Consider the following 15,542-nt stretch of genomic DNA (forward strand, 5'->3'; position numbering starts at 1 on the left):
TTTTTTTTTTTTGGTAAACATTGTCCAAATTGTTTAATTTAGTTACATATATAAGCCTGATACAACTGAATGTATTAATTGAATTAAAGGACCATTTTTTTCTAATGTGATTCTCCTTCTTGTGTTAAAAAAACAGGAAGAGATAAGATAAAAAAATTAAAAGATTAAGCATACATTAGCATACACACACACAATTTTAATTTTGGCTATTCAGTCCTCTAAAGTGTGCCTATAATAATACTAATGAATATAAATATTCTTTTTTCCCCTGTAGAATTAAAGCTAGTATAAATAAATGTGTCTCAACATGTAGAAATAATCAGTATTTAGCCTTTGGCAGGGTTTCTTTAATATCAAGACATTTTCTTTCTGAAAATTTAAAGTAAATTAGTAAACACAATTTATCCAGAAAAGTTATTCTGTGTAAACATTCAAAGGATGCTAATTTACAGGAATAAACTGAAATGTTTTTCAGATTGTAAACATTGTATTTTTACTTTAGTGACTTATAGTTTTATTTGTAAATTGACTCATAGGGATTTGCCTCAGAATTATCAACCACTGTTTCATATTCCTCAATATGTATATAACATTTATAAAAATATTCTTTTTAAAGCAAGACATTTGGAAATGTTCTTATTAGATAAATGCTATAGTATAAATTACTAATCTAGAAGGCTAAAACAAAACAAAACAAAACCAGAATATGCTCAGTTTTTCTCTCAGTTGTGCCACTCAGTGTCATCAGAATCTCTCTGTGGAGGTTCTGAGCCTCATGTTTCCTCTTCCTAGTTGTTTAGTTAGGATATCTTCTTACGTCAGGAAACAGCCGAACAGCATAACAGAGTAGGATCTTGACTTGATTCCTTCACTCTATTAGATAACTACTCTGAACTCCAGTTTATATCTATAAAATGTATATCAGTTCCATTTTGGTGATGATTAGATAAATTTATATTTGTGCTGTGCTTGAGTGGTCCTTCCACTGCAAGACATGGCAGCTATATAATATTTATTTTTAAAATCTTACTGGTACTTGCAATAATTATAATGTTAGTAGTGAAGATAATTGTAATTATTATTAATTGCTTTTCAGTATTTTTATCTACCAAATGAGAACCTGTGTATCCTTCAGAATTCCATAACTATAACTAAAACTATATCATACTATCTTATTTTAAAGTGCCCACTAGAAGAAGAATTAAGTTCTTTATTATTTATAATTTATAGTAATAAATTATTGCTTTTGATACTGTGTGGTGTCCCCAGGTTTATCAGTTTCCTAAAACCCTACACTTATTTTAGCTATTACCAAAATTTTTCTTCCTTCAGAAATAGCTTATGTCAATTATTCAATTTTACCTTCAATATTAACAGAAATTAGCATTAAGAATTCTCATGTGTAATTTCTTATCTTAATCTCAGCAGAATGATTTAAATAAGGTTGTAGCAATCATGATAATAGCCTCACATGGCATTTATGTTGTTTTCTGCTAGGAGGTTAGGTTTTGTGTTGCTTTATGTGATAAACTTTAATAAGAAAGAATGAAGTTGCCCAGGTTTTTGTTCATTCTATATCTGGTAAATGTGCTGTATTTGAATCAAACTTTTTCTCTCCAGAAAAAAATTATGTGTATTTAAAACTGGGCTGCTCAATTTTTATATTCTTCCAAAGCTAATCATATTTTCCTTTCATCCTAGTTCAGACTTGGTTCCTTCAAGTTAGAGAAAGTCACAAGCCCAGCTGAGGTCATTAGAAAACTTATTTGTGACTGCCTGGACACCATTGCAGAAAACCAAACCAAAAATGAGCACCTGCAGAAAGAAAATCAAAGGCTTCTGAGAGATTGGAATGATGTTCAAGGAAGGTGTGTGCATAATGTATTATAAAAACACCAAGCTCTCTTTAGAGCATTTAGTGTTAAAGATTTGTGAATGTGTAACATAGACTAGCATATATTTAAAATAAATGTCATTAATTATACCTTTACTTATTATAATTAAACCAAATTATTGGTCACTTTTGTACATTATAGTAATACATTAACACTTTTAGGTCACTAGTATTTGGTTGCACAGCAAACTTATAAATGATAAGGAATAATAGGGCAATGGGAATCAGAATCAATTAATATTAATCAAAATTTAGGAAGGTGATATTTGTAAGGATTACTTTAGCTCAAATTACAGGATTAATAGTGAATAAAAAGAGACATGAAACATAAATAAGGAATGATTTATTCCTTATTTGGAATCTTTATATGAATGGCAACTGTTTCAAATGATGTGTGTCTTGGCTCCTGATAGAAACTTATTTTTCCTGATTGATTGAAAATTCATACCACCAGCATTTTTAAAAGACGAGGTAATTGTGACTACTGGAAAAGACATTTGAAAGCCTTTTATTCCAGATTTTACCTCTTATTTTTTAAAAGATGAAGAGGAAAGTCACTTTTTTTCTTAATTACACATTTTCTCAACTATGGCATAATCTAGGCTGTCCCAGTGTTTAACTGTGCTACTCTATTGTGTAAAAGATGTTTGAAGAAAATAAAATGTATGTTGTGAACACTAGAGAAATATATAGTATAATGTGCATATGTTTGTGCACAGATATCTTGCAACATCTGAATTATGGGGAATGTATATAATAACGATCATTATTATTACCTCCAGTGTGTACAATAGATTTTTAAAAATTTTTATTCAAATCAGTAGTAGCTCTAAAACATAAGAACACATTCTATTTAGGGTCGTCTTAGGGCAATCATTGACATTGATTTTATGGACTTTAGTAAGCATATATGTATGGGGGAATATATGAAGAATAAATTAAGGCTATTATCAATATATGTATGTGAAAATGAGGTTGACTAAAATAAATTATTTGTATTTATTTAATCAGTTATTAATGCAAGACATACAAAATTAAGTTTCTAATACCTGGGTTATATTTGGCTCTCAATTATTAAATTAAGAAAGTAGTTCACTTAGTTCTGAATTAATTTTTATCTCCAATCATATAAAAATAATAAAACCAAATAAAATATCTATAAATACTAGGAAAACATACAGAAAAATAAGTTAATTGTTCTCTTTAACTTCTATTTTATTCATGTTTGAATTTATATCAAATATCTCTGTTACAATGCATGTTTTGGGGCCTATTTATATATGAAATAAATCAAATTAAAGGAGATGTACTGTGTTCGTGGTAAGACATTATATTTAAAACTCAAAATACCCTCAAGATGATAGAAAATTTGATCCACAAATTGGCCACAAAAATGCAGACTGGGTCCTTGGTACTTGAACAAATTGCTTTAAAATGTCTGCCAGAGGTTGAAAGAGGTATTATCTCATCAGTATTCAACACCACTGCCATAGAATGGAAAGCAGCAGGGAACAAAGATGAGAAAATGTTCCCTGTGCTGTACTGTGTGAGGGATACATATAATATGTGGCCCACAGATGCTTGATTCACTGTATCTGAGCTATGCAGAAAGTGTCTTTTTTTTTTAAATATATTTTATTGATTTTTCACAGAGAGGAAGGGAGATAGATAGAAAGTTAGAAACATCGATGAGAGAGAAACATCGATCAGCTGCCTCCTGCACATCTCTTACTGGGGATGTGCCCGCAACCCAGGTACATGCCCTTGACCGGAATCGAACCTGGGACCTTTCAGTCCGCAGGCCGATGCTCTATCCACTGAGCCAAACCGGTTTCGGCCAGAAAGTGTCTTTATGGTATTGTGGCAAAAGGTTTTCTATTTGATCAAAAGCATAGCCATGTATCTTACCACCTGCCTTATTATGTGCCAGCTATTATGTTTTTGTAAATATTGGGTCAGACATCTTCAGAGGCTGGAGATGTGTGCTATTGGGGTGACCCTTTAAACTGCGAGGAAAGAAAGACCACTCCAGAGAATTCCAGGTTCATTATATACCAGGTGTCAGATTAGTAGCTTATCTACTATTCCCCAAATTTTCAATTTTCCTTTCAACGGAGAAAGGGGCTATTTTAAGGAGCTATAACTGTATCTTGGCCATGGCCAAGCAGTACTTTCTAAGTGTTCCATCTCAACAGTCTTAGAATATTAGAAAATGAGCCAAAGAGTTGCAGTTCCAGCTTCCATGAGGTAAGTAGTACTGTTACTGGGGAGATGAGGAGACCTTGGTTTTTGTTTGTTTGAAGGAAAGTTTTTAATCAAGATACAAAGTGTGGCAAAGTAAGTAAGAATTTATTGGCTGTATCAAAAATATACTGAGGAAGGGCATAGAAGCATCAGGAGAGCCTAGGCTGGGCTGCTTTGGCTTACTGAGAAGTCAGAGGAAAGGGGGCCTCAGAGACAGTTCAAGGGGTTAACCCTGGATGACCTGCTGCTGCTCATTGCTCCCCTGGTTGCAAGTTTCATGGGGCCCCTTAGAGGGAAGAAGGGGAAAGGGAATGGCAAGGGTGTCTTCCTTTGGGGGAGAGCGTGCACTGGGTCCTTCATCCTGAGCTTATTTATCTTTCTCTTGCAGGTGGAAATCTTAGGGGATGGGATGGTCCAGGGTCTCAATAGAATATTCATCAGCTCAATAGAATATTCATCAATAGAATATTCATCAGCTTTACAGGTGTGCTCTTTCAGGGTCCCTGTCTCCTCTGATTGGTCACTGCCAGGGCAGGGGTTCATTAGTCAGTGTAGCTGGTCTTAAGACAGCCATGAAGTCCCTTGTCTGGTTTTGTTGCTTTTCTGGGCCTGGAGCTGAAATGCGCCTGAGGCTTAGATGCTATCTTAAGGAAGGAAAGGCCCAGGGTCTAAACTGCATGACTAGTGATATGCTAGGAGAGGATAGGTTACTCTGAGGTGAGGTTTTTGTTTTCCCAGTTTTGCCCCTTGTTGGGCATTCTGGGCTTTCTGCCCTGATGAGTTTCTATACCTGGCCCATTATCCTTGCTCTGTTTATGTCTGTCTAATTGCCTGTAACAATACTGATCAAGAGTCCTTAGAGAAATTAGAAATAGGACATGAACATATTAAGTTAGGTCACTGAGGACATGGAAAGAAGAGAGTCATTAGTTGGGGCCATCATTTAGGTCTGGCAACATTTCAGTTTTCTTAGTAGCCTCTGATTTCTCTTACATCAGTGTCCATTCATGATCCAATCATTTCTTTCCCATCACTGTTCCAGGCTGTATGTCTAGGGGAGTGAAAGAAGGAGGAGCATAAAATAGATGCAGAAAATTCCTTTATAAGATATGGTAGATAGGTTTCAAGTATATTTAATACACAATAGGATATTATATAAGCAAAAAGCAATCATGTACACATTTTCTTATTTCATGAAAAATGTTTATGATATGTTAAGAAGAGAAATATGAATTCCTAAAAATATGAATATATTGGCAAAATGTATCTTTAGATAGAGACTAGAAGAAAAAAATGAATCTTTAATAGTGTATGTCTGGAAATTTTGGATTCAATTTTACTTTATTTTTAGGTGAGATTTTTTGCATATATTTTGATATTTTAATAGACATATTATAATAATCAGAGCCAACTCTAAAGCAGTTTCCATTTGGGATGACGGTGAAGAGTAAAGGAAGTTTGAGTAAGGAATGAGGGATTACAGTACAATTAAAAAGAATGAGTTTTAATGTGTAGGCTTAATGTATTTATTTGCTGTTGTTTTTATTTACTTTTAAATAATTTTGGTCTTAGTTCCATTTTGATAAGTGATATTACTGGATTAATTTAATTTTGTATAGTTTAGATAGAGAAAACATTAGAAATATTGTATATAAACCCTTAGCTTATTAGCTATATTTATTTTACTTTTTTTCTATTTATTTTAAATAACTCATGTTTCATGTTACTGAATAGGCCTCTTGTTTGCATCCCTATATCAAGCTAGAAACTCTCTAGCTTTATTCTGATTTTAGTTATTAAACGTATAATTTAAGGCCATTTTCAGCAGATCGAAATGGGTTGATTCACATTGAATCAGAATAGAAGAGACCTTAAAAGCTCTTCTATTCCATCAATCTGCCTTCAAGCTTGGATCACATTATATCAAGATGAGTTCAATCTGATTTTTAAAGACCTCAAGAGATAGCTTCAACTCCCCTTGGTAGCCCATTACAGTGTGGAAGAACAGTCACAGTCAGAAAATTCCTCTTTCCATCTATTGCTAATCTAAGTCCTGCATGGTGTAGTTGAAGGCCATTTCCTCTTGTTCTGTCCTCGGAAAGGATGAGGAACAGATGTTTATCATCTTCTGTTCTTAAGGCTTATTAAATCTCGTTACCACTGCTTTCTTTTCCAGCATTCTTTGTCCTCTGAATTTTATTTATATTTTCCTATGCTGTACAACCCTGACCTGGATATAAATTTTGCCAGAGCTGATTATAAATACAAGGATTACTGTACTGTTTCTAAGTACCACATGTTCGCATTTATGTATTTAGTTTTATTTGGGTTTATTATTCAATTTGTTGTTTTATTTTGGATGTTATTTCTGTATGGAATTGTCTTACTTATGTTCATATTTTTGTTGTTTTTAAACTTCTTATTCTTAGATTCTTTGTTTTCCCATCAGAAATATTTTATTTTGGATATTCAGTATTTTTCATATTTAGTTTTTATTCTTTTCATTTTTTATATGTCTCAGTCCTAAGTTACTAATTAAACTTAATAATTGTTCTCTTGTCCTAGTCACCTTTGAAAAGATGAAACATCATTTAGGCTTTTCCTGTTTGAAATTATTTATGGTTTCATCAGGGTTGAGCTTTGCCTTGGACTAATTGTGATCTAATATAGTTGTACATGAGTTCTCCTTTAGTATCTCTAAACTTAGCAGTGAATCCCATGTCTCTCTTCTAATGAATGGTACCACTTACTAATAATACATGTTTAATTCTTGAGCTGGAGGGTTGGCATGAGACAAGGAAGGCATGGCAACTTAATGCCCTAAGGAGGATTGGCATAAATATGGGGTATGGGAGGTGGTGATTACCTTTTAGTACTGAATAGTGAATAAAAGGATAGCATTCTCTGAATTTGTTGATTAATTAAGAGTAAATTTATTTCCTGATATTTTTCATAGTAATCCTCTGTTCCTGCTAAGCCCCACTTCCCAGCTTTATTTAGGAAGTGTTACCCAGTTTGATGGTCAGAAATTTGGTTGCAACAAAATCCTAAATTTTGCTAAAACCAAGCAAGTATATTTATTTTTTATCCTCACTTGAGAGAAGAAGGGGGGGATGGAGGGAGAGGAAGAGAGAGAGAAAGAAAGAAAGATAGATATAAGAGAAAAACATTAATTACTGCTTCTAGTATGCACCCCAATTAGGATGGAACCCGCAACCTGTGCATACTAGTATTCACTGACCTGAATCCATACCGCAACCTTTTGGTGCATAGGACAAGCTTCAACCAACTGAGCTTGAGCTAAGACTAAGCAAGTTTAACTCATAGGCTACCACTCATTCTAGTGAGTTTGTTCTCCTATTACTGCAATGTTTTTGCCTTTGACAATGTGGTCATGATACTAATTATTTAGATGAACAGCATTTTAGACAAATTACATGATATTTCATTTTTATATATTTTTTCTCTTTTAATTCATGTTAAGTGCACATACTCTATCAATCAGGGATTATTGAAGTGTTTTATATGGAAATTAAATATGTATTTAAATCAGATAAATTACTAATTGGTTACCATTCCTAAAATTTTATATAATAAATTATACAAGATTTTTAGTGTATATTTTTATAATTAGTTTTTACTTTGTGTAGATTTAAAGTATTTCATTATTATATACTCAGGTATTTTAATGGTATGTATGTTCTATTTATCTTTTTAAAATTTGTATTATTGTGTTACATTATAAAATAGTACAAGAAAATGAGAAATAATGTTTACCTAGCACTTTACATCTGAAATACAAATGCAGTGACATGCCCTGCTTAAAATAGGCCATCAATATTGGCAGCTCTTCACCTTTGCCCTCCCCAACCCCTCCCGCCACACACTTTTTGCTTTACTTGTTTCTCAGACAGCTTTGCTTGATGAAAGGAGTACTGTGATATTAATATTTACCATATTTTTTTAGAATCTGAAGAAAATGAAAAGTATTACTGCTACAATGATGAATAGCTGATAAAGGAGTGAAAAATATAAAATTCAGAATCACTGGTTCTCCATTTCCTTATAAGGGTCCATGTTAATGCACTGATTTTATTCATTTATCTCATAAATAACTACTCAGTATCTGTTGAATGCAGAACTCTGCTAGGTACTAAGGATAAAGCAGCCAATAAAACACACAGGCACTTTGCCTTTATGAGTTCCCAGCTCATGACTGTGCTGTAAGAGTGCTGTAATTGTTCCCAGAAAATATATTGCCATATGTTTCTGTTCATAACATGAGAGGTCCTAATTCTTTGTATCTCTAGATAGATATGTTATTGAAAGCATACGGGCATATATATCAAAGGTATCAAATTTTTTTGACACTTGGGTTTCTAATAATTTCAATGAAAAATATTTTGTATATTATAAATATATAAAAGATAGTATCCTATATAATAAAAGGCTAATATGCAAATTGACCAAACAGGGGAACAACTGGTCACTATGATGCTCACTGACCACCAGGGGGCATATGCTCAACGCAGGAGCTGCCCCCTGATGGTCAGTGCACTTCCACAGGGGGAGCGCTGCTCATCCAGAAGCCCTGAGCCGGGCTCACAGCTGGTGAGCAGAGTGGCGGTGGCGGAAGTCTCTCCTGCCTCCGCATCAGTCAGACATACCCCAAGGGCTCCTGGACTGTGAGAGGGTGCAGGCCAGGCTGAGGGACCCCCTCTGAGTGCACAAATTTTGTGCACTGGGCCTCTAGTAGATATATAAAAATACATGTAGTGAAAATATTAGGATACTTGCATAGAACAACAGAAGCACAAATTAACAATATGGTAGAAAACTAAGGCAGAACTAGATTAAATTTAACAGCATATTTTATATGAAATAATTTATATTTGAGTCTTTACATAGATGGTTATTCATGGTGGTTTATATATGCATGTCAAGTACATGCAAACTCTGTTAGTTCGCTTTCTTTATATTATGTAGTGTATCTGGGCTGTCAAAATTAGTACACTATTATCAGCTCATTTGAATATTGTAGAAATAATCCTATCTAATAAAAGAGTAGTATGCTAATTGACCATCACTCCAACACACAAGATGGCCGTCCCCATGTGAATACAAGATGGCCAGCAGGGGAAGGCAGTTGGGGGGGACCAGGCCAGCAGGGGGAGGGCAGTTGGGGGGGACCAGGCCAGCAGGGGGAGGGCAGTTGGGGGGGACCAGGCCAGCAGGGGGAGGGCAGTTGGGGGGGACATGGCCAGTAGGGGAGGGCAGTTGGGGGGAACCACACCAGCAGGGGAGGGCAGTTGGGGGGGACCAGGCCAGCAGGGGGAGGGTAGTGGAGGTGACCAGGCCAGCAGGGGGAGGGCAGTTGGGGCGGACCAGGCCAGCAGAGGGAAGGCAGTTGGGGGGGACCAGGCCAGCAGGGGGATGGCAGTTGGGGAGGACCAGACCAGCAGGGGGAGGGCAGTTGGAGGTAACCAGGCCAGTAGGGGAGGGCAGTTGGGAGCAATCGGGCCAGCAGGGGTGGGCAGCAAGAGAGGACCAGGCCAGCAGGGGAGGGCAGTTGGAGGCAATCGGGCCAGCAGGGGAGGGCAGTTAGGTGTCGATCAGGCTGTCAGGGGAGTGGTTAAGGGGTGATCAGGCAGGCAGGAAGGCGAGCAGTTGGGAGCCAGCAGCCCTGAATTGTGAGAGGGATGTCTGACTGCCCATTTAGGCCCGATCCCACACTGGGCAGTCGGGCATCCCTAAATGGGCAGTCGGACATCCCTCGAGGGGTGCCAGTTTGGAGAGGGTGCAGACTGGGCTGAGGGACATACCCTCCCCCCTCCCATGCACAAATTTCGTGCACCGGGCCTCTAGTTAGAAATAATAGAGAATTTTATGTTTTGTCTTACATATCTAAAATTGAAGATACATAGTGTTTCACATTTGCTGTTTCATTAATCACTGCTTGGAATTTTCAAGTTGTATACTTTCATTAATTTTGTGTGCATGTGTGTGCATGCGTACGTGTATGCCAGTGTGTGTGTTGCTGAGTTATAAGCTACACCTGGCCTAGAGCAGCTCCTAATCTATTTAAGGGAAACTGAATAGGTAAATCACTTAATCACAAAACAAGATCACTATTGCTATTAGAGTAATATTAACAAAGTATAGGAAACATAGGCTTTAGTTTACTCTTGTTTGAAATGTCTCCCATAAAAATATTCATTTGGAAATAAACTGGAGATGTGACTGAATTATTGCATTTAGGCATTTAGATGTTTTAAAAGTTTTTTGGTATCAGTTTCTAGCTTTGATTCTTATCTCAGTACATAAATTATTAATAATAAACTATAAGTTCTGGTTATTTACTTAGCTATTTCTATAAAGCTAAATTAAATCAATGGAGAATATAAAAATAATTTTTAGTTGTGTTTTCCTTGAAAAGGTTTCTTGAAATAATCTTCACTATTACATTTTATAATATTAATGTTAAGAAAAACAACATGGTGTATTTGTTTACATTTTAGGTTTGAAAAATGTGTGAATGCTAAGGAAAATTTGGAGACTGATCTTTATAAACGATTTATTCTGGTGCTGAATGAGAAGAAAGCAAAGATCAGAAGCTTACATAAATTGTTAAGTGAAGTTCAAGAACTAGAAAAGAACATCGAGCATGAAAGGTAATTGACCATTCTGGTTTGAGATGGCAGATGCATAAATTTAAGTGGAATTTCTTCTCAAACTCAATGAAAGTTAGATGCCTTCTTTTTAATAATTTGAGATTATTTGATAGTCTGGGTGGGGTTGGATGCTCTTGCTGTTAGATACAATGGGGTGGAGATCTCAACATGATCTCTCCATGTCTGCCCAGCTGTCACACTTACTCTTAAATTATGAAACTGGCATGAAGTTTATCTAAATATTATTTATTATTTGTTTCTTAGACATCACTAAAAAATATATTAATTTAAAAATTTAATGTTTTGAACAACTACAGAGTAGTAACACATTTGTAATCTTGATGACTAAGTAATAGCTAATTTTAGAATCAAGTGGTTCTGAAACGGTATGTACTGGATTTTTAAGGAAAAATCATAGGTGACTGATGGCTGGTATGGCCTGGATATTTGTAATTATTTTAGGTATTTGCAGATATAGGTTTGGGTCTATTGCCTGCATCTGAGACAAAACAAAGGTTTACTAGTGGCATAATGCTATATAATAAAAGCCTAATATCCTAAGTGTCTGGTCGTCCGTTCAACCAATCATAGCATAATATGCTAATGATATGCTAAGGCCGCTCAACCACTCGCTGTGATGTGCCCTGACCACCAGGGGGCAGACAGTTGACTGGTCAACCAGGTGCTATGATGTGCACTGACCACCAGGGGGTGGACACTCCTACCGGTAGGTTAGCTTGCTGCTGGGGTCCAGCTGATTGGGACTGAGCGAGATGGGCTGGGCATGCCCTGGAGCCCTCCTGCGGTCCCTCCCTGGCAGGCCAACCTCCCGCATCCCTCCCAGGCCCCGATTGTGCACCAGTGGGTTCCCTTGGCCTGGCCTGCATTCTCTCGCTATCCGGGACCACTCAGGGGATGTTGGAGAGCCAGTTTCAACCTGATCCCGCAGGCCAGGCCGAGGGATACCACTGGTGCACGAATTCATGCACTGGGACTCTAGTATAAAGATATAACATTTGAAGTCAGATAGTCCTAGTTCAAGTGCTGGTCTGACGTTGATATCTATCACTACATGACCTTGGGCAAGTCCTTTAAACTCTCTATGCATTGCTTGAGTATCTACATAATATGAATAAAAGCACCTGACTCATAATTTTCAGGAGATCAAATGAAAGGAAGAACTGTTTTGAGATTAAAATACTGAACATTGTGACTCCAGAAGAATAGTATTTTGATAAATGAATAATAAGTGATAAGAAACTGATTCAACAATTAAGTATAATGAACACTCAACCATATGTAGGTTAGCTAAAAGATAGTTAACATATAGTGATTTATATTAACACTAGTGGCCTGGTGCATGGATTCGTGCACATTGAAAGGAAATTAATTAGAAGAAATATTTTAATATCACTTTTTGCCCTTTCTCTATAACAGAAGTGTCAGAGATGAAAGAAAATTTGTAAAATGTATATAAAAATAATATATAAATTGATTAATAAATAAACATACCAACATGATATAACAACAAAAACATGATATAAAAACAACAAAAACATGATATGAAAACAACATTGATAAAAAGTGACTGATAAATTGATTAAACTTATTCTAATATCTCCCTGTATACCACATGAACAGTAAAAACACTTTCAGAGTGCTTGACTAACTTCCCTTGTGATGAAGTATTTACAACTTTAATGTCAACAAAAACAACCAAATTCATGATTGACAATGACAGATTGAAACACACGTGTGTGCTTGGCACCAGAGAGAGCTTTGCATGTATCATGCATGTGCGAGTCAACGTTTATTTTTAAATTGCCAGTGCATCGTTATGTACCGGCCGGTCAGACAGACGGTCAGTTGGTCACTTAGCCTTTTATATATATAGATATAGTTAACGTAAGTGATTTCATCTTAATTATATATGCTTCAATATATGTTTAATTATAATGTTTTTCCAGGAATATTTTCTATAATTACTTACTAGTGAATTTGATATCTAGCCAGAGGTGAGGCAATAATATATAATTCTAACTTTTTATTTTCCTAGGGAAATTACAACATGTTCTGAAATGTCTGCTAACATAGATACAAACTATGATGAAAGTACTGATGAGGAAGATAAAAACCTGCCTGATTCCTCAGCATTAGCTCCAGGTAAAATAAATACATTTATTTCCTCTTTTGAATATTTCACCAGGGCTCATCACTCTAATGATAATAATCCATAATGATAAATGCTATGAAAAAAAATTCTCTACAAAAAATTCTTTAGATTTTTTAGCCTAAAACCTTAAATACTAATGTTAAAAATGAATATTTATTGTAAAATGCAGCAATTCATTAGCAGCAACAAAACAAGCAAGCATGAACACATACATACAAACCAAGGTATATTATTCTTGTTAAACAAGGATGCATAAGCAATAAGCAAAATATGACTTCATGTTAAATATCTCCAGCTCAAAGATGCTGCCTTTTTAACGTTTGAGATAAAATCTAGCTAGAGCTATGGGTGGGATAAGGCAGCAGTGGGGTAAATCTAGAATGCTTTAGATTACCCTGAGGTTGAGACATTCTCTCACTATTCAGAAAAGGGATTGTAATGGGGTGACATGGGATCTGCGAGAAGAGAAGGAGAAATGGCACTTTAAAAAAAAATCTTATAAGTACATTTTTTAATTAAATTTCATTGGGGTGACATTAGACAACATGAACATATAGGTTTCATGTGTGGATTACTAATTTACAAAATCTGTATATAGGACCATGTGCCCACCACCCAAAGTCAAATCTCCTGTCACCTCATATTAGGACCTCTTTCTCCCTTCACCCCCTTCCCTCTGGCAACCACACACATACGTGAGCCTTTCTCAGTCCCTCAGGTCAAGCACCCAGCAAGCAGGGTTTTTAACTGATGAATTATTTTACTAGAATTTTATAGATTTTCTAGAAGCAGAAGCCCCTGAACTCATTTTTTTAAATATATATTTTGTTGATTTTTTACAGAGAGGAAGGGAGAGGGATAGAGAGTTAGAAACATCGATGAGAGAGAAACATCAATCAGCTGCCTCCTGCACACCCCCTACTGGGGATGTGCCCGCAACCAAGGTACATGCCCTTGACCAGAACCAAACCCGGGACCCTTTAGTCCGTAGGCCGACGCTCTATCCACTGAACCAAACCGGCCAGGGCAACTCATTTAATATTTACATGATTATTGCATAAGCCAATATTTTCACAATTAATGTTGGATTCATTTATTTAGCAAATATATTTTTGAGTGTCTATTTTGTACCAGAAACTTTTCTATATGGTAGGGAAGAAAATACAAAAATTTCTGCTTTTGTGGAGTTTAAATTCTAGCCAGACAATAACAAAATGGATACATTTAATATAAAATATGTTAAGTGCTAAAGAGAAAATTAAATCAGAATGAGGATTGTGATTTTGGCCAGGGCACAGAAAAGGCCTTGGTCATGATATCCAGGGCAGTAGCTAACGGGGGCGGGTGGAATCAAGAGAGTTGATTTTTTTTTTCTTAGATGAGAGAAATAATATCATGTTTGCATACTGATGGGAGTAAATAGGAAAGGTTGGGGGGGGGGGAGAATATCCAGGTAGTATACAGAGGTAAGGATTGCTGGAATACATCTCAAAGTAGTTAAGAGAAGATGGGAGCAGATGGACAAGTGCAGGATTCATTTAGCTAGGAGCATGGGCATAATGACAGAGAAGAAGGTAGAATAAATGGACAAAGACACAGGAACGTATCTAATTGCAGTCATGGAAACTTACTGGTGTTGATTAAATTAGTTGATTGATTAATCTGATTCTAAGTAGATTTGAATTGTATCACACAACCTTGCTTTTGTACATCAGAGTTAAATTTCTTTTCATGGAGGCTATGCTTGTTTTACGTTAGTGACCAATTTAAAATGAAATCATTCTTTAGTAATAAAATGTAATCAAAAGCTCACAGAGAAAATCTGTACTCTTTCCAATTCAAACATTCACAGTTTTTAAAAAATAGAATGTCTTTTGTTTTGTTCCTTATTCAGAGAATCTCACCAACCTTTAAAATAAATGAAAACTATTGTGGAAGAGAAAATATATAGTTAAATTTGGATATATAAGAATGGGTGCTTTATGTGTTCAGTCTCTTTTAAGCAAATCTTTTTAAGTTACAATTGTACTGCTTTCAATTTGGCAAAATTTCTCTTCTCTTCAAAAATGTTTAGTTCATTTCTTATTTTTTATTTTACATGGCATATTTTCTTTAACTCACATCAAGTTCACTATATATTTGATATATAGGTCTCTCATTCTAATTTTTTTGTATTTAATTGCTTTTGAGAAGTTTTTTATGTCAAGAATTAAGAGCATTTTAATAGAAGCTTTAACTATTCTTTTCCTTCTGCTTCAGGAAGAAATGTCCAGGAAACTAAAGTTTGCTAAAAAAAAAAAATTGAGCCTCAGTTCTAAAATGCTTGATACTGAATTAAGAGCTCGATTCCATAGATCTAAGGAAAAACATTGTATGTGCTAAACAGCAAAGTGAGCCTCCTTATAATTTACCATATTCCATGATTTACTTTGTACAGAGGCAAGTATATTCTTAGACCACATGATTTTTTTTTAAATCACAGCTTTATCTTTTGGTATCTTATATAATAAAAGGCTAATATGCAAATTGATCGAACTGCAGAACAACCAGTCCCTATGAT

General features: G+C 35.5%; 1 protein-coding gene across 2 annotated transcripts in view; it reads left to right on the forward strand.

The window, feature by feature from the left end:
• Positions 1-15,542, forward strand: part of XRCC4 (X-ray repair cross complementing 4) — a 194,817-nt gene that overhangs the window by 83,860 nt on the left and 95,415 nt on the right. For both annotated transcript variants that reach the window (XM_081089762.1, XM_081089761.1), the window contains 3 exons: positions 1,702-1,868; positions 10,657-10,809; positions 12,866-12,972. In XM_081089762.1, coding sequence (XP_080945888.1) covers positions 1,702-1,868; positions 10,657-10,809; positions 12,866-12,972 — 427 coding nt within the window. The remainder of the gene's footprint in view (positions 1-1,701; positions 1,869-10,656; positions 10,810-12,865; positions 12,973-15,542) is intronic.

This window comes from Myotis nattereri (genome assembly GCF_964212035.1).
Source record: "Myotis nattereri genome assembly, chromosome: 4".
Taxonomy (NCBI): domain Eukaryota; kingdom Metazoa; phylum Chordata; class Mammalia; order Chiroptera; family Vespertilionidae; genus Myotis; species Myotis nattereri.